The sequence below is a fragment of the Cavia porcellus genome, unplaced genomic scaffold, assembly GCF_034190915.1.
Source record: "Cavia porcellus strain 051 isolate PalLab524CR breed Dunkin Hartley unplaced genomic scaffold, mCavPor4.1 scaffold_9, whole genome shotgun sequence".
Taxonomy (NCBI): Eukaryota; Metazoa; Chordata; class Mammalia; order Rodentia; family Caviidae; genus Cavia; species Cavia porcellus.
In genome coordinates this window covers 49,506,156-49,526,146 of record NW_026947492.1, presented here as the reverse complement: position 1 = coordinate 49,526,146, position 19,991 = coordinate 49,506,156, and the positions used below count along the sequence as shown (strand labels likewise).

The 19,991-nt window shown below is 36.7% G+C and overlaps 1 protein-coding gene across 16 annotated transcripts in view; it reads right to left on the bottom strand.

Annotated features, from left to right (window-relative positions):
* Window positions 1-19,991, bottom strand: part of Dlg2 (discs large MAGUK scaffold protein 2) — a 1,893,126-nt gene that overhangs the window by 927,875 nt on the left and 945,260 nt on the right. For 9 of the 16 annotated variants that reach the window (XM_063256338.1, XM_063256340.1, XM_063256341.1 and 6 more), the window contains one exon: window positions 6,165-6,326. In XM_063256338.1, coding sequence (XP_063112408.1) covers window positions 6,165-6,326 — 162 coding nt within the window. Of the gene's footprint in view, window positions 1-6,164; window positions 6,327-11,892; window positions 12,142-19,991 lie in introns of those variants that run through there. The other 7 variants (XM_063256339.1, XM_063256350.1, XM_063256354.1 and 4 more) reach the window with 3 other exon arrangements.

Here is a 19,991-nt window from a genome sequence, read left to right as displayed (position 1 = left end):
ACTCATGCTTTATGTCTCTTGTATTTTAAATGATGTCCTTGATCCTGACATCATCCTTTTTGAGATTTCTTTCTTCTCTATTATATAACATGAATAATTGCCTCATTTGCAAATCAGTCTATGTCATTCTCCTTTTTAAATTTTGTTGTCATCCCTCATTACTGGAAAGGTGATTTCGAATCTATACTGAAGGTCCTACCTTGCCACTTTTTTGATTGTACAGGACATGACATATTATATGTGTATAACTTTAAATCTGTAAATCTAATTATAGTATGTAGGCAAATTTTTGTATTCTCATGGTAGCAAGACACAGCATACTACAGAAAATCAGAATTATTAAATAAATTAATAATTCAGTAAATTCACATAAGAAATTTTGCAACCATGAAATTTACTGAATCTCAGAAATACTGAGATTTTTCTTAAAGTAACACAGGAGAAAATGTCAAGTCAGAATTCAGTCTTGTATTTGTTTGGCTCCAAATGTCATGATGTTTTAAAATAATCACACTGTATTATGCTTGAAAATAATAAAACCTTATACTGCAATAGTAGCTGTGGATACAAGAAAAAGTGAAAACACAAAAACATTTAGGAAAAAATGAAACCAAGATGAAAAGTATTCCAAAAGTAGATCCCTAGTTTAGAGTTTAGCATATTAGAATAATACAAATGCATATTACTATTAAATCAAAATGTTATAAATAGATCTTCCATTCTTGTGTATTTCTTATGGTAAGAATCTGAAAAAAAGCTCATATACAAGTTTTTCACTTGTACTTCACAGCAGCGTGTAAGTATAGGTAGATGGCATTATTTTATAAATAAAGAATTACTATAGTTTATAGAACTTTTAACTTGGTAAGCTTATATAGCTACTGAGTAGAGGTCCTGGTATTCAAATTTGGCTGAGTTTGATTATAGGACTAGAATGAAGCTTTATGCTATACTTTTTAATTTTTTTAACTGTTTGTGTTAGTTACAGTTTATATGTCTTATATAATTTTTCTAAAGTATATGTGCCTAACCAGAACATAATTTTATTTTTTTAAAAAGGATTCCATGATGAAATATATTTGGAAAATACTTTGTACTAACCATGTCCCCAACTTACAGGTTTATATTGCAGTGTCAAGACTGAAAATTCTTTGGTAAGTCGTTCAAACATTCATCACTTTACTCTAGTTTATAGATGTCAATAAGACAGTAAAAAGGAAAAAAAGCCAAAGCAAAACAAAAATAAGATACTGTTTAGTTCATGGAAACTTACACATTAACTAATAGCAATAAAAATGGTATACATAGGGAAAAAGCACATTATGTAGGTCAAAAATATTTAGAACTGTAGAGTAAGGCATACTTTAAACTACTAACTAGGCAAGGCACACCACCACCATGAAGAAAAGGATATTATGATAAGATGGTTTTTGGAGTTGGAATTGGGTAAGAGTAAACAAGAAAGGCTTTGTAGAGGAAGAGGGTTTTGTAAACAGTAAGAAAACTGTAAGATGTTCTCCTTCTGCCTGCAATTCTCTGGATTATCTTCAACTTCAAAAAGATTTATTTCCATGGTTTCCCATACTTAGACTGCCAACATATTCTCCATGTTTTCCTGAATGTACTCAATAAACTTTCAACTGTCCAAGGGCAAAGGTGTCACCCTAACCTCACTTACCACCATTTCCCACTAATGCTTCCCAGAACTCTTAATTCTAGTTTCAGTGAAAAGTAGAAAAATATTATGTTTGTCTGATTAAAGGCACTTACACCAATCTATAGCTTCAACTCTCCCTGTATTTATTGATTATATAACGACTCTGACAAGTTTTCATGTAACCTGCCAATATTAATTGCATGATAACATAGACTTTAGCACACATGCACATTTCACATCTTTTAATACATGGTAAATTATGAAGTTTAGAATTAATGAAAATTCTGTATCCATGGTCATTAGGAAAGGGAGAAGAAGACAACTTTAATTATTCTCTGTTCTATTTCTCTCCTCACAAACACTCTGTATCAGGTACTCTTCTAAAGGCATGAGGTCCAACAGTATTTAACCTAGAAGAATATGAATTCCTACTGTAGAATAAATAAGAAATAATTATAATTCAAAGTCCCCAGGAAAATAATGTGGATATTTAAATCCATGTTTTACAGTGAACATAGTAGGCACTCAGGTAACATTTACTGAAGAGCTTTAAACTGAAAAGAAAATTTTCACACTTTAACATAGGGCAATTTCTTTTGGGTAAGATTCTAGGTAACATTTGAAGAGAATGCATCCCCATCTGGTGGCAAGGAAAATAAATTCCATTGAATTCCCAGCTAAATTGCATTTCTCCTTCCCACTCCGTCCTTCACACAAGCCCAAGTCCTCTAATAAAAACAGCATAAGCAGGCCCATTTATCACACTGGGAGCTGGTAGGTACCAGAGACAGATGAATCCTAGTGCTGAGACTTCAAGGGATCTGTGATAATGGGAGAAATGATTCCAAGCCTGTAACAATGAGATTACTCGGCTGATGATTCAGAGCCTGCTTAGTGCAAGGCTGCACTGTTGTCTAGCAATCTTACACTCTGCTTAGGCACACTGTATGTAAATTTCTAATTAATACCAAGGAGCTACATTTTCTTATCAGCAGGATTGTGAGAATATTATCTAATTTTGTGATTTGCTTCCTCATTTTTCTCCTATTAGTCCTTGACTCAAGAATACTACACGGATCAAAGGAGGAAAAAAATTAAAAATATGACAGGTTTAATTGAGGATTTGTATTTTCTTTCCATTTTCCTGGTTCTAATAGGCTTCATTTATGGGGAAATAACACACAGTGTTTTAATCATGGCACATTTTCTAAAATGTTTGAATTGTGATAATAACTCCTTGACAACTTGACTAGGAAATACGTCCTATGTTATAGAAATGTATACTAACATCTGATACTATAGTGCTGAACTGCAAGTAGTTTATAACAGCTGATGAGAACCTCATGGACATCCCTTTCCAAATATTATACATTTATTTAATTGACTTACTTTTGGTACTGGGGATTGAACTCACAACCTCACACCTATCAGGTAGGAACTTCTATCGCTGAGCCAAATCCTTGGCAATCCAAATATTTTTAGTAGCTTTAGGTTGGTACCCTGAAGTCTTCTATGATGAGATTATTTGTGCCACGAAATTGAAAAACCTCACCAATTTTTTTAAATGTACACATTTATTCCTATCACTACTGCTGATAGAGGAAAGTCTCCTTCCCAAGACATTCTAAAAGTATATCTTGTTTAGAGCAAAGATTACCCACTTACAGTGACAAGGAAAAGGACTCTCCCAAAGCTACCTGCTGACCTACATGGACTCAACATTGACTCATCTTTCTACCATCTTCAAAGATCCTTAGGCACCACACTAATGAACTGGCAGCTCCAAACCTACAAAAAACCTATTCCAGCCTTAGTGTTTCAAGTCAGGGTTTATTACTCATATATGGCTACCTTCAAACTGATATAAGGTGCTTTAGTTTATATAGACAGATGATAGGTATAGATATAGATATAGATATAGATATAGATATAGATATAGATGTATAGATATATGAGACACACAAGCTTAGATACTGCATGGTCTCTCTTATATGAGAAACTCAAATTATAAAAAAAGAGCAAAGCAAAGGGTAAATAACAGGAAGTAGGGTGACAGATCTGTGTCAAGTGAGAAGGGGATAAGAGAAGGAGGGAGGCAGAAGGGCAAAGAGGGAAAGGGAATGAAAAAGTACTGAGATGTTTTATGTACACGTACCAACTCCACACAGGGAATCAAATATTATGTACTAATAAAAAATACACAGGTAAAACCATAAAACCTAATAAAATTTTCAAAAGAAGAGAACAGAAGTTAAAAAGGAAACACATACAATGGAAACTTAAGGTAAGAGAAACAAATGAAGTAGAAGAAACTTAATTCTGAAATTCCTGGAAGGCAAGAGATAAAACAGAAAAGGAAAAAGTTCATATCTATATCTATATCTATATCTATCTATCTATCTATCTATAGTCTCCAGACATCATGTGTATCAGATAGATACACTATATATATATATATATATATATATATATATATATATACTATATATATACACTATATATATATATTCTTCAGAAAAAGCAAACAATTCCCCTAACTCCGATATTTTCCAAATAAGCATTGAGCAGCATAATAAAAATCAAAGTGTAATCACTCAAACTTGTTGACTATTCAGATGATTATTTATTATGTATACATTAAAGATTTAATATAAAATAAAGTTCTTATAGTTGTTTGCCTTTATTGTTTTGTTGATTTTAATTTCTGTATCCAAGATAGCTTCAGACTACTTGTGATTATGTTACACAGCCTAAAGCCTTTGGAAGCTATGCTACAGAGCTGACTAAAAAGAAGCATTGGGCAGGAAAAAAGAGGAAGAAAGAAAAAGGAAAGTCTATGGAGGTTCTTATAGAGACTCTTTCAACCAATTAGAAAATACGAATATCAAATATAAGTGCTTTCAATGCAATCCAATTTCTCAGCTCTGTCCTTTCTCAACTTATGGTGATCGACGTACAAAGTAAGGATCAGCAGTGTTCAAAACGTCCCTAAAGAAGAAATACATTAATTTTAACACAGAAAAGAATCATGATTCTTAGAGTTAAGATGATACTTTTGTTCACTCTTATGCTGAAAGAGTTCTTTTCACAAAACCACTGCCAAGCCATCATCCTGGTCTTCAGAGTTTTTAGGGACAAGAAGTAATTGTCTACACGAAGTAGCTTCCACCTCTTTTGGGTAGCTCTAACTGTTAGGAGTTAGAGATTTACAATTATTTCAAATATATATTCCTGTCAGTCATGCACAGAGGATCTGCTTTTGCATCTTGTGTGACACCAATGTCATATTTTCAATATTTTCACATGACAGCTCCTGATGTAGAAAGGAAATTCTCCTATCCCCCTACTCTTAATCTTTTCTCTGCCAAGTTAGACATACTTATTTCCATCAATCATGCAAAGATTTCCAGAGAAACTCTTAAAGGTAAACAGTATAGAAGAACAAAATTGTGCTATTTTTACAGAGTGTATAATATTTACTAAGATTTTCCCATTGGTCTAAATTTTTAATTTACTAGTGATAATTACAACTGGATACTTGATAAAAGATTTTTAGGACATCAGAGAGCTTGAAGTGCACCAAAATTTAGAACTACAATGAATATAATTAAACATTTTATTTGACTCTGTGGCAGGAGTAAGAAGATCCCAGAGACTACGGGAACCAGTTTTGTGGCACAGCTATAAGTAAGGGATGGTAAAATGAACATCCTGGTCAGTAAAACAAAACAAAACAAACAACAACAAAAGTTCTGTTAGCCATAATGAATTAATCTTTTCCCATGTCAGTGTTCTTCTAATACAGCATTGGCTCTATTTCTATTTTTCTTTATAAATTTTTACTAGCATTTAGAAGTTTTTTATTCAAAGCATGAAATAAAGGAACTTCAGTTCAATAAAGAAATAGGCAACCAAGGAGCATAGAAAATTCTTACTTTTGTTTAATTATGCAGTTTTGAAAACATCTTCTATTAAGGAGTTCTTTAAAATTAAATAAGGAGCAGAAAGAGTTGGAAACAGGATAACACCAAGTAGAATTCTTGCAAGCAGTTTCTTGTCGGATAAAATAAAGTTGTTGATGAGCCAACTCACACATTTTTCCTTTAGTTAAGATAGTACAACAATCATTAAGTGTGATCATAATATATTAACTTCCTTCAGTTTATCTGGATCTGGAATGCTGATGGAGAGACAGCATGTGATACCATGGTGTATCCTTCCCTTTTTAAAAAAATGTAGATAGCATATTTTCTTTTTGAATCATTCGCCCTTGGCACATTCGTTATTCACTCACAGCAGTTATAAGGATTTCAGGCATTCAGATAAAAATATGTCCCATAAATACCAGGTTAGCTTCCAAACAACAGAATGACTCTTTGGCAACCAGTGTCCACTATCATGTTTTAAAAGAGCATCGCTCATTTCACCAGGGTAGCAAACAGCTCCTTTAGTAATGAATACTGTCCAGTATCGCCAGCTGTGAAATTGAAAGAAAAATTTAACTGACCTTAAGCGGGGAAATGTGAGACTGTAAGACATATCCATGGACATTTTCTATTTGAGACAGGTTCTTTTCTGATACATGCACGAGTTCTGGACCTCTAACTTCATGAGTTAGCCGAGGCAAGGAATGATCATGTGGAGCATCCTCATCTTGATATCGATACTTCTAGGCAAAAAGAAAACAAAGAAAATGTATTAGTGTTTGCAAAGTCTAACTTCATATTCTAGGTTATTAGGTGCAATGCATGCCTGTTGTTTACATAACCCAACAGGCTTAACTGCATAGTTGTTGGACAGTCACCATTTACCCTCCGAATGCAACTGAGCTAAACATCAGTGTTTACTGATGTTAGTGACTCAGCTTTGCCTGCTGATATGCTCTTTGAATGCAGAAAGGTGATACTAAAGGAATTGAGAAAAAGATCTGAGGGAGAAGTAACCTTTACAAACAACCAGAATAGCTAAATAAGAGCTAAAATTTTAAGTTATGGATAGAGAAGAAAGAAGTGCCCAATAAAAAAGCAAAATTCAGAAATACCCAATTCAGAAAATTTAATTTTGATTCAGAATTTGTAAAAGATTTAAATTCAACTGAAAATGAGAAAAAATGTGCCACTTATATTTTTTATTAGTCTGAAAGAGAAGATAATATACTCTTTATTTCATCCTTTGTGAATATATTATTTGAGTTAGTTGGATTGCCAGACAAAAGCTCACAATAGCCAGAAATGAAGTTAGCATTAAAGGGCTTTTCTAACATCAAAGCAAAGGATCAGCTTCTACTTATGTCCTTGAAATAAGATAGAATTTCCTTTTCTCTCATTTCCTTTTCCTCTTGTCTTACCTATTTTCTCTCTATATGCACATAATTGTAAGAAACTCTCTGGAAAAGACCGTGGCTTGCGTTTTCCAAACAAATCTAAGAAAATTGTCTGACAGAAAGAAGGTCAGGGCAAGAAATGATCTGAGAAGGCCCATCCTTGGGCATAGGGTTAGTCATCACAAGTGCAGACTGGGACTCAGTTCACCCTATCTCTTTCTGCTTCTCATTGCTTTGCTTGGGAGATGTTTCTTTAAAGTCTCATGGTTTCATGGTTGTTGGCTTAAATCACAAAAGAAAACAGAGAACATTCTATACTAATCCCCAATCCAGCTAATAATATGTTAGTTTGCTTGCTTTACCTTTTGTATTATCCGAATGACACAAGGATGTAAGGGGCAGGGATTCAAATACTGTTTCTGTCCCTCTTCAGGCTTAACAGTTATATGTAATCTCTTTTAAGTGCCCCGTTGTTGTTAACACCAACAGTTATTTTATCACATCAGTTACTAGAAACCTGTTTTCCTAAAAACCCATGCCTATGTTTTTCACTCATTTTTGAGAAAAAATATGCTGTCTTGGACATTACCAGTCAGTGTGATTCATAATCTGAAAGTAATGAGAACCAACTCAGAGTTAGTAATTAAATTTATTTCCCAGTCTTTAATTAGAAACTGAGTATCAGTACTTGTGTTTTCAAGGAGTCTTTCTATAATGTTCAAATTTGAATTAACCTCAAAACAAAAATTATATTTAACAATGTCAAGAGTACAGTTTACAAAGAGCTTGGTCTATTGCAGTCTTCCTTAGCCATGATGTACCTTTTAATCCATGATAAAAGTAATACTCAGAGAAGTTGATTGTCCAGACTCATGTAGCCATCAGAGCCCAGAGGATTTTGAACACGAGTCTTCCTTTTCCTGTTATCAGTCCCTCCTCCACCCTCAAAAGAGGTGAAGCCCACATATGATAGCTATTGGCAGGTTGGTGGAAAACATTAGAGAACACTAACAAAGTAAAGTTAGTGCATTTCTTGAATTGAATGTAGCATACTTCTTGTTTTCTGACCCTATGAATAAACTGAGAAGGTAATCTGCCTCAGAAACAAAGGTTACCATTTCACAGCCATTCTCAACCAGTTATGTTTTCAGTGGCAGTTAGTAATGTGACACATAAACATTTTAGTTTCTCTAGCTTATAGCCCACCTCTCTTCATATCTCCTCCCCTTTCTCAATTTTCCATCATAAAGATACAACTAATTATGGAATCACCAGATTCAGAGAAGTAGCCATCAACTAAATTCTCTCTTCTATCCTCTATTGTGTGTCCATTTAAAAAATTTCTGAGTCTGCCTGATGATGTTCTAAATATCTACTTAATCTACCCCCTCCTTCTTCCCATCCAAACTCCCCATGTTATGGTTTGTGTTTGGATGGTCTCCCTAAGCCTCATGCAGTCATGGAGGCCACTGAGTCTAGCATTTGTGATTGGTTTATTGTCAAGAGCTGGGATTGGTGGTGTGAGGACTTACACTTGCCCAGGGTTGGGGATCCGGCATACAATAAAAGTGGGGGAAGGAGGCATGATTTTTTCTTTTGCCCTTTTCTTTTTGTGGCTCCTGGTGTCTGCTATAGCCAACATGTTGCCTCTCAGCCATATCACCTTGCTTTGGAGTCAGCCGAGTATGGACTGAAACCTCCAGAAGCTAAGCTAACTAAATTTTTCCTTCTATAAATTTGCATGTTGGTATTTTGTCTCAATGATGAGAGAAAAGTTACCAAGACACTACATTATTCACTACTAACACTGTCCACAAAGTTACCATCCATTCTATTATATTTGAATTATTTTTCTAATCACTTTCTCTTAAGCAATTGTCTACTAAATATAAACAGAGCATAACTTCCAGTTTTTAATATATTCTGTGCTTCTTTTAAAATTTGTTGTAAAAAAGCAACATAATTGTATTACTTTTTAAATTAACCATTGTTAAGTGTGCAGTTCAGAAGCAGTAATTGTCACTTTGTGTTACAACACATCTCTAGAATGTCATCATCTTGTAGGCATTCTCATAGTCCTCCAATAACAATTTATATGGTATATAATTGTATATTTTTATGTTTGTCCATTATTTTATACAACCACATTGGTGGGGATGTGACACTCAATTGGATCAGTCAGTCCTGAAAGATTTTCCTGATGGAGCCCAGGATTGTGAGATGAGTTGAGCCAGACCAGAACTGGAACACTAAAATAGTCTTGTAAGGAATTTAGAACTCTAGGCAGAATTTTCAGGAAATCCTCAAAAATTATCTAGGGAGAATGATGAAATAATCTTGTGAAGGCTACTCTTATTTAAGCTTATCTGTATTGGTCTGTGAAATTCTGAGTCATCCTTCATTCTAGGATGTGCTCTGTAGGTACTGACACCATTCCAGGCAGCTCTGAGGGTTTCTGTATTACCTGGAATGGGATGAGAGCATTAGAAAAGTCTTCTGGTTTGAACTGCATATCTTTTCTTTTTCTCCTTAGCTGTGTCCATTAGAGGAGATTCTGTAAATGAAAGAACTTCTGTGGACAAATACTTCTGTTTTCAGCTCTAGTGAGAATAGAGGCAGAAACAATGCTCAAGACAGGAAAGAATGAGGTATTATTTGTGTGTCCCTATCTTGTTTCATTTTTATTTCTTAAAAACAAAATAAGAGATAACTTCTGGAATTCTATCCTATCCTCACTCCTTAAACTTAATCCTTCCTGCAGTCCTGGCCTTCATCAGGCAAACCTTTACAGGACCTTGCTGATCAGATTGGGTGTGACCTCCTCAGAAGCATTCTGATAAAATACTGATAAGACTAATGAGGTATCTCTCTTGTGAGCTCTCACTGTGTTCTGCTCCTTTTCCTGTCAGTAACAATTTTATATTACAGTAGGCTGTCCCTGTAAACACTCTCTCCCCTGTGAACCCATGAGTGCTCAAGAGCAGATATGGAGCCATTCTCATTTCTGAATCTCCAGAGCCTACACGACAACTGACCTGAAGTCAGAGACCAATGAATGCAAGTTTACAACAGAATTGAGTGTAAATGACTGCATGATAATACAACGCACTGATCAAACATCTCTTCCAATTAGAGCCTATGCACAATCATGCTCATGTTCTTTTTTCTACCTCAGGATCCACATGGAAAGACAAGGTACAGAAGTCTGAATAGACTGCTCAACATGTGCTAAAACCTATGTGACCCATAACCATCTGGATTTGTCCAGAATCCTAACACGAGAGCACACAACTGGTCCATCAGCGGAGGGTTTCCAGCACTATATGGAAAATGGATGCTACGCAGCACAGTGGATAATACTGAGCTAAGAAGCTGGATATCATTCAAATTCTCATAAATAATTAATCTGAGCTTATCTCTGTTGCTACACAAAAAGTTCTCCATTTCCCCCCTTGCAGCAGCAGCTGGGTCTATATTGATGAGAGAAGAAGAGAGAAAGAAAGAAAGAGAAAGGGAGGAGAGCAGGGGAGAGGAAGGGACAGAAGAGAAGACAAGTCAGACACTGAGGCCAGCCAGAACATGTATGAGTGCTCATGAGCTGTCAGTAATAGTATCATCCCTAACAATTAGTGAATACTACCCATGAGCACTTCTCTAAAATTGTTAAAGTGCTTCTTTTAACTAAGACTTACAAGCAACATTACAAAGCAGGTACAAATCAAGGAATGAATACCACTCCTTATACAAAGCCTGACACTTGTTATCTCCACTGTTTCTGTAGCTATATTGACAAATAGCATTCTTTTTGTTGAATCCTATCTCCCCCTGTGTAATCTAAATTCACAAGGCCAGAAACCTTGACATTTATCTTTGTCTTCTCCAAAGTGCGATCAATCCATATGCCGTAATGCGTGTGTCCAATCCACTTGGGCTAACAGACTGCTGCTACTGCTGAAAGAAAACTTCTTGGTTTTAAAAATGTGCTTTGGCACAAAGGTAAAACACATTTCAGGGAAAGTGTGAATTCAATAGGAAAATGAAATATGTAAGAACTTTGCAAAGGAAGTGATGATGCCTTGGAAATATGTGAATGCAGCTCAGAAAATAGAGAAAACCAAAGTTATGAAGGAAGTAGTCTCAAAAAAAAAAGTTATGTGGAAATGAAGGATTTTTACTTCATCGGAAAATTGTAAAAGTTTAACTTCCACAGTTAGGTATACTCTCTTCCAGACCTTGTCAGTCACCCTTTTAAATTGATAAATGTGTTTTTTTTTTTTTTTTGCAAACACTTTTATAACTATTTTAGAAATTTCACTTAGTTAAAAAATGTAAAACATAACCAGAAGTCTGTCTCTTCTAGCTGCTTCTTTATTCCATTAGTGCTGAGAATCTATGTAGCAGATTTCCTGTATGGTCTTGTGAGATTTGCTCTCCAACTCACCACTTCCCTTTCAGGATACAAGACAAGGATGTAAAAGAAGAAAGAGAAAATAAAGGACTACTTAACTTAATGAAGAGACTGTGGTGTAGTCAGGGGTTGTACACAGAGAACTACTAGGATTAGGACACGGAGTTTATAATATTTGTATAATGGTCACCGGAAGTTAACACAAGAAAATGCAGGAAATCTATCCCCAACACCAAAGACATAGATTACTTAGTCAAGAGTCTAAACCCCAAAGCAGTGTCCCACATGGGTCCAGATAAAAACCCAGAGCTCAGGACAACGCCTCCACAAGTCCAACTGGAGGTCCAGAGCCCACAAGAAGGACTCATGCCAATCTCTTTTATGGATTCGTGCCGGGAAGACCCAAGGGTCAGCGGTGGAAGCCAGAAAGTCTATGCCAGCAGGATGAAGGAGCTGTGCTAGTGGGATGAGGGTTCTACACTGGAGCCGAGAAGTCACACTCACAACAAAGAGCGGGGCTGTCCGCTCCCGCACCACAGCCGTCCTCAGTGACATGGAGGCCCCGAGCTCTTCTGACGACAAGCACAGTTGGGTATGTGCCAGGAAGCAGCATGATGAGTTCATCCTGGAGACCAAGCAACACATGTCTTCCCCTCCAGAGCCAGGAAGCAATGCTCAATGTGAAGACCAAAGCTTCTCCAGGAGAACCAACAGCTCAGACAGCAACTCGTAGGAGAACCCACAATGTCTCCTTCACGCCTCAACCCTCAACACCTCCCTTCTTCTCCACCTATTTATCCTGGCAACCCTCCTCAGGTGGGGCATCTTCTCTCAATGTATGCTGATGTAATCCAGCTGGCGTTAAGTTGACCACCAGTTCTCAATCCATAACAAATTGTATTTAGGTTTCTTTGGAAAATTTAAAATAAATACTCCAAATAGTATTTTGACTTAACTAGGTTCTCTGTTCTTCTTCTACCCTTTCTATTTTGTTCTACAAGAATAGCTATGTAAGGACCACAAATCTGAGGTGGAGGTGAGGTCTGAATGGAGGAAACCAGGAGGAAGAAGTCTGAAATGGACTGTATTTAATCTTAGGGTCAGTTCCTCAGAGATATTTCCTGGCTTCCCAGATTAGACGTTCTCTGTGTCCTGCCTCATTGTTCTTATCTTCAGAGGTTTGCAGAGGATCCAACACTTGCCTCCTGCATTGAACTGAAATTTAAGGACCCAGAGACCTTACTTGCCTGGCCCACTGCTCTCCTCTGGTGTCTGCTGTCTAGTAGGTACTCAATAAATGTTTATTGAGTGAATAAGGAGTGTAGACGAATCTATCTTCAAAATCTACTACTCAAAGAGGCCATAAGTATGCCAATCACACACAGATCTTTTCTAAGTAAAACTTCCCTTTTAAAAGTTGACCAGTGGCCCTGCAGCTGCCCAAAGGACACTTGAAAGATGAATATTTTTTACCCAGATCTAGGACATGTTACTAGTAAAGGCTGATACGATACGAGGGCTGAAAACCCCTTCCAGGTGCTTCATTTGAATTTTTTCAAACACAATTCATAAATGAAAGGAAATACTTTCCTGTTTTTTGCTACAAAGAACAGGACAAGCCAGGATGTTAATTAAATTACAAATCAGCTGTCTGTGTGCAGCTGACAGAGCTTTGTATGCTTCCAAGCAACGTTAGATATTTTAAACCCTCTGTAATTACCTACAATGGAGAAGCTGCCAGGAAGGAGGCTTTCAAGAATATCTAATGAATCTTCAGATTCTTTTTAAAGAACTGATGATTTAAATAATCATGAGAGAACGTATTCTCAGTGCTACCCTCCATCTGTTAACTGAAGATCTGGAAGGTTGGCTGGTGGGATACACAGTTCCCTCTCTAAAACTCCAAATGAGGCCCAGAACGGGGTAAGGCCAGCATCACCCAGAAAAGGTAACTGAAGAATTAAAAAGAACCAAAGCTCTCTGAGCAAGACCATGAAACAGCAGATATGTGTTCAGAGAAAATGATGGATATGGCCTTGTAAAATGAATTTGTAGAAGATGTCATATATTCAGAATTTTTTTTTTTACAATTTACAAACCAATTTTAGAAACTGTATTTCAATTAATCTCTTAAAAAACTGGATAAAGAAAATGGTCTCATTGTGATTTCCAAATGAGAAAATTGGATCAGAGAGATTCCAAAATGCTAAGTAAATAAGCCTGGGTTTCTCTGACTCCAACTTGCAATCAATATACTGGAAAATCAATGAATTTTGGCTTTAGAAACAATAATGCATGGGTTCCAATTTTCATTATGCCACTGGCTAGCTGCACAACCTTTGTCAAGTAGATGGATGTCTCTGAGCTCAGACAACTGACGTTATAATATAGGAGTCCAGTACCTACCTCAGATAAATATTGTATGAAGATTAAATGAAACGCTGTATTTCTGGTATATGGAAGGTACTTAATAAATTTTAATGCTCTCCTTTCTTAAAGTCTCAACACTTTTGCATTTTACACATTACTCATAAAAAAATACACACAAATGACAACAAAATGTGGTGCCTAAGAGTGGACTTTTCAGATGGTTAATTGTGACAGCACAATAGGAGAAAATTTGAATGGTCCACCCAAATATGTCTATAATTTTGCCAATTTTTCCAATCCTTAAATTGTTGAACTAAAATAATTTTCTAAACCTTTAGTTTCCTGTTAGTGGCAAACAATACAAAGTTTTAGAGAAACCGCAAGGATCAGTTCCGTCTCTCAGCATCCACATGACCTTAGGCAACTTCATAACTCTCCAAGACTACTTCTGTGTAAAAGCAGATTTGGAAAGACACCACAATATTTTTGACAAGGCCAAATTGCATAGTGCTTGAGAGGGATGCAGCAAAGTGTCTGTGACCTACTGAGTAGGCACTTATTCAGCTTTGATTATTTTACTGAAACATACAGGGTCTTGATTGAATAAAATGATTTTAGAACTATAAAAACCCACCAACTACAGAAAACATATCATCTTAATGTTATTAGTTTCTTTAGACACTAAAATTGTAAATCTTCCCACTATTAAATAACACATAGACCTTATTTTCTAATCTCACAGCTGTACTGGACCCAATGTTTAAAAACATCTACTTTTGTATTGAATAAAATTTATTAAGCACCTACTGTCAGACATTGTATCAAAGTGCTAGGAATACAATAATGAATAAGAAAGATACATCCCCTTGTGGTCCTTTATTTTTAATATCTTTTCTATGTCTCATAACATTCATAACTGTTTTTCATCTGGATAATGTTCAGTCTTCAAAACAGTTCCTATAAAATTTCTTCCCACAAATTTCCCCTGGCCAGATTTGACAAGTGTTCATTTTCTATGCTAACATGACTGACACCTTGAGTCCTATTTTTTGTTGTTTTTAAGTATTTATGTATGCACTTTCTCATAGGAATATAGAGTTTGTGATTCATTACCATATTAGTAAGAAGCATTCTTCCTGCGAACCAGAGGGTACTCAACAACTATTCTGGGACTGAACAAATATAAGACCCTTCTGATCCCATGTATTCCATCACATCTGGAAAATCCAGAAAGTACATACTTTCCAAGAATCTGTATGGATTCTACAAGAAATCTGAAAATTGAATAGCCTTTACCCTGTAAGTTAATATAAAAGAAATGAAATAAATTGGAAAAACGGATTCACTTTTATAAGCACAGGTGATAAAGTGGAGTTAGTTCAAAAGCCTGCAGCTAGTGGGGAGACTTGTATTTTATGCAAAGTTTAACCTGTGTATATGAGACACCTGAAAAGAAATGTCAACTGTGCCTCCTGAAGCAAAAGAGTTGTAAAGTGAAAAATGGGAACATACAAGACATGTGGCAGTGTCAATTTGATTGACTTTGCAATCCAGTGGGGGATTGGCAGAGAGCATTGCTGACTGTGTCTGAGTGGGTCATGTAGGCATTGTCTTAAGGTCTATGTCCGGTCACTTGCCCAATACTCCTTGCTGCTATTCCCAGGCTCTGCTTTCTGCTTCCATAAACTAATCATCTTTGCTCCACCGTGCCCTTCTTCTATAATGTTTCTGCCTTGGAACCAGTCACCTACAGACTGAATCTCCTGCAACTGCAGACAAAATAAAATTCTCTTCCTTTAAGGTATAGATGTTGGGTATTACATCAAGTGATGGGTAAGCTAATTAATACTGAATATTGGTACAGATAATAGACATATTACTGCGATTGTATCTGATCATGTGGTTAGAAGTCTTTATAACAGATCTCTTGGATAAGTTTGGCAAGGTTTGGATAGGAAAGCTAAAGAAGTTCTAGAATGCAATAATACAGCCTATTATGTGATTCTGGTCAGAGTTTAGAAGACCAGAATACTGAAAGGAATGCACACATAAACACCATGATAAGGAAGTTTCCATTGGGAAGAAGGACCCCAGTAACAACTACATTAGAGACCATAGGAATTACACTGTAGCAGAAAATTTGTCTATATCTCACCTAGTCCTGAGTCTTTGAAGAAAATCAAGATTAAGAATAAACTGTCATTAAAAATGAACCAACTACTTTGTACAAGGACAAAAGTATGATGCCTACAGTGTATTGCAAGTAACAGCAAGACCCACTCATCACAGATTTAAAGGTGAGAGAGTATATATCTTTTACTTTAGAAGTGAGCTACTGCATCCCTCACCCAAGAAGAGAAGACTGGAGAATATACTCTCCAGGGTTTATTTCAGTATGTTCAACCACTCAGCCACTCAGGGTTTGATACAGCCATGGTCCAAGGTGGCCTGGCTACTGCTCCCACAAGCAACAGATTATGGGATTGTCCACATGATGTCATTTTACCAGTACGAAGGAAGCAAGAGTTGTGGAGTTACAGATGCTTTTACCCAAATATCAAAGAAAACTCAGGGAAAAAGACATGAGAGGGTAGTGTGTGAAGCTGTGGGAATAAAGCCAAAGGTTAAGTAGAAACCCTAAAACTTTAGAGAGGCTGAGAATATGGAACATCTGCCAAGAAAGGCTGTAGATTGCAAATGGAGCCACCCCAAGAGAGGCTGTGTGGGCTGTACCTGCCAAGGCCAAAATTTTGGGTCATCTCTGTCCTCTAGAACTTACGCCTTTACCACATGACCTGATGCCAGATATAGAGCTGTAACAGGGCTCAAAATTTACCCAGCTGGATTTCCATCAGGGTTCCAATTCTATTCTGTTCTCCTCTCCCTCTTTTTTGGAATGGGAATGTTTATATTGTGCCACTGGGGCTATATAACTTGTTTTATTGTATTTTATTCATTTTTCATCCTTATAGAGGTTCACAGTTAAGAGCTGGCCTTGAGGCTCAGAAGGGATTTTGACTTAGATGTCTGAAAAAATCCTGAAACTTTTAAGGTTTGGGGAAGGTTTTGTTGCATTTCTAGTTGTATACAGGATAGCTATATTTGTTGGAAGTATGAACTGCTATTATTTTTATTTGGAGGTGTAGAATGATTTAAGAAAATGTGTTTGGCTATGAAGCTGACAAGGGTGGGGTGTGGTAGCTGGGGTGGAGTATAACCTGATTTGCTTTTGGATCCCCCAGTGGGATTAGTGGAGCCCACGTTGAGTGTGTCTGGGTGAGACCCAGAGGTATGGCACTGGAGTCTGTATTTATTCCATTGCCTTTTTCTTTCTGGCACAGTTCACTGTTCTACTTCCGAGACTCCATAAACTAAGTATCTTTGCCCCACCATGCCATTCTGCCATGATATTTCTGCCTTGGAATCAGACAACTACAGTCTAAGCACCCCTGAACTGTAAGCCAAAATAAACACCTCCCTCTTTAATTTGTGGTGATCAGGTATAGTGTACAATGACGGGAAGGCTTACAAATAGAAAGGGAATTGGGAGAGTTCCCTCTTTTCATCTCCCTGCCAGCACTAATTAAAAGCAACAAACCACAATACACAAACAACACCTTATCAAGGATTTTTTTCTAATAATCTCTAACCAAATTGATACACAGTTAACGGTATCATTCTCAAATAAGTACAAAAAAGTACAAGGAAATATATATAGGGCAGGGAATAGTATCAGACAAATACATATTAGCATGTTGATAATAGTTAACTTCATTCTTTGACCATGTTACCTAAAAGAATTTAAAAAATTGAAGTAGAATAAATAAGACATAATCCAGTATTCACTTTGCTGAAGTGGAGACAGTCCAGCATACTACAAGCTTTGTGGTAAAGGAAAATTCTCCAGCCCTATAAATGGGTTATCCAAGTTCAGTGGAGTTAATTTTGAAAGTTGAGTAAAAAAATGCATAGGAAGTGATTGCCAGCTGAGAAAAGAAGGAAGGAGGAGCTAGGAATGAATTTACTGGGGAGGACCAGACTTGAAGTAAAATTGCTTTAGTACTAAGAAATCAAAGCAATGATTTGAGAACAAATCAGACAATTAGTTTATCCATTTGAAGCATAACATCAAATGCTGTCTGAGTAATTCTCCAGGGCTCACTCTTACTGGATTCAATTGAGGACAGTGAGCTCCTGTGGGCAGTCACTGTCTGACTCAATCCACAGCTGTGAAGTGCCACAGCATCTGTGAGAGTCACTCTCTACTGAAGCCTAGCTGCCTTTTGTGCTCAGTGTGCTCAATGCCCAGGAAAGAGGAAATGTTCATTTCAGCAAAATGGTTAGTCAAGTGATAGAAATTCTCTACACATTGGTTTCCTGAGTTTAATTTTTGTTCCTGCCACTAAGAAACATTCTTTTCTTCAGAAAAGAATGGAATATCAGTGAAATACAGACACATTTTAAAAATTTTTAAAGTAATACATGACAATATTCTTATATAAAGTTGAAATAATACGCATAAACATATCAGAAAAAAGTCTGCTTAAGAAATCCAAGTATGTCCCTGTTTCTCTGGCATTATCAAGTAGGCATCTTTCCAAAAACAATGTTGGAGGAAGAGCCACACCCCTGCCCCAAGCACACAGGCACACAGACCCCAGTGCATGCACAGTCAGCTCAGCCATACCACTATTACAGGAACTGGCTTCCACTGTGCTATTACTAGTGTCATAACACGCGACAGAAGAGCCCAAACCCTGGGCAGGAGGTGGATTTGGCTCTTAAGGCAGTGATCCACTGCCCAAGAACAAGTGGAAGCCATCTCTGTCCTGTAAGTGAAGTCATCCGAGCCTGTCTATTCATGCTTCCACCTCGGCCAACCATCCTGGCCTCTTCTGCCTATGATTAACATGGCTGTCCAGCTGGCAAAGAAAAACCAGTTTCAGACACAGATGCTACAGTCATCTTACTGCCCACTCATGCTACTGTTTCAGTCCTTTTGATTTTTATTAATAGGTGTTTGCTGGACACGAGGTTTACATCCCCTGTGTGGAGTAGTTATAACTACATAACCCACCTTAATTCCTTCTTTCAGCCCCTCCCCTCCCCTCTTTTCTCCTTCTCTCCCTAGATCGCCTCCCCATTTGAGAAAGATCTATCACTCTACTTCCTGTTATCTATCTTGTTTGTTCTTTATTTATATTTTGATATAGTACATGTATTATTTAAGCTTGTGTGTCTGATTTGTTTCACTTAACATTATGGACTCAAGGTGCATCCATCGTACTACAAATGATTCAGAATTATCTTTATGGCAGAGTAATGCTACATCGTGAATTGATAATGTATTTAAATATATATATATATATATATATATACATATATATATATATTTTTTTTTTTCTCTTTTTGAGACAGGGTTTCACTATGCAGCTCGGGCTGGTCTTGGACTTACTTTGTAGCTCAGGCTGGTCTCTAAATCACTTTGTAGCCCAGTCTGGCCTCAAATTTGAAATGATCCTCCTGACTCAGCCTTTTGAGTGCTGGGATTACAGGCACACCTAGCACTTTATCTATGTATTGATGGGCAAATAGGCTACTTCCAAAGTTTAGCTATTATGAATTGGGAGGCTATAAACACGGGCATAAATTATCACTGTAATTTGACATCTTTAAGTCTTTCAGAAAGATACCAACAAGAGGAATAGCTGGGAGAAATGAATTTCTAGTTTTAGCTTTTTGAGGAATCCCCACATGAATTCCCATAGTGGTTGTATTGACCTTTTTTTACCCTATAGACCTTAGAATCTGCCTGTAGATTATACTTGGCACCTTTCCAACTCTTCTACCTATATCAAACTTCCCAAGGTTGTACCATTTGTCCACCTGAATTTGAAACATCTTCTTTACTCTTTCTGACTGGCACATGTGCTTGGTCCTGGGTTTACTGAGTAACTTGTTGGCAGACGTTTTATCTGTAATATTGTGGAGACTAACATTTTGCCCTAACAGAGAACACCATCATTTATTCATTTAACAAATTAAATATAATATCTCTTAATCAATAAATTTATATATTAGGAATATACATAGAAGCAAAGTTAAAGAACTTAAATTGTAGTTGAGTTAGGTAGTACATCCTTTTGTCTAAGTTCACTTTTTTACCCAACATAGTTTCTTTACCTAGCAGCAAGCATGAGCAGCCCTCTCCAGAGGAAGACATCTGTTGGTCT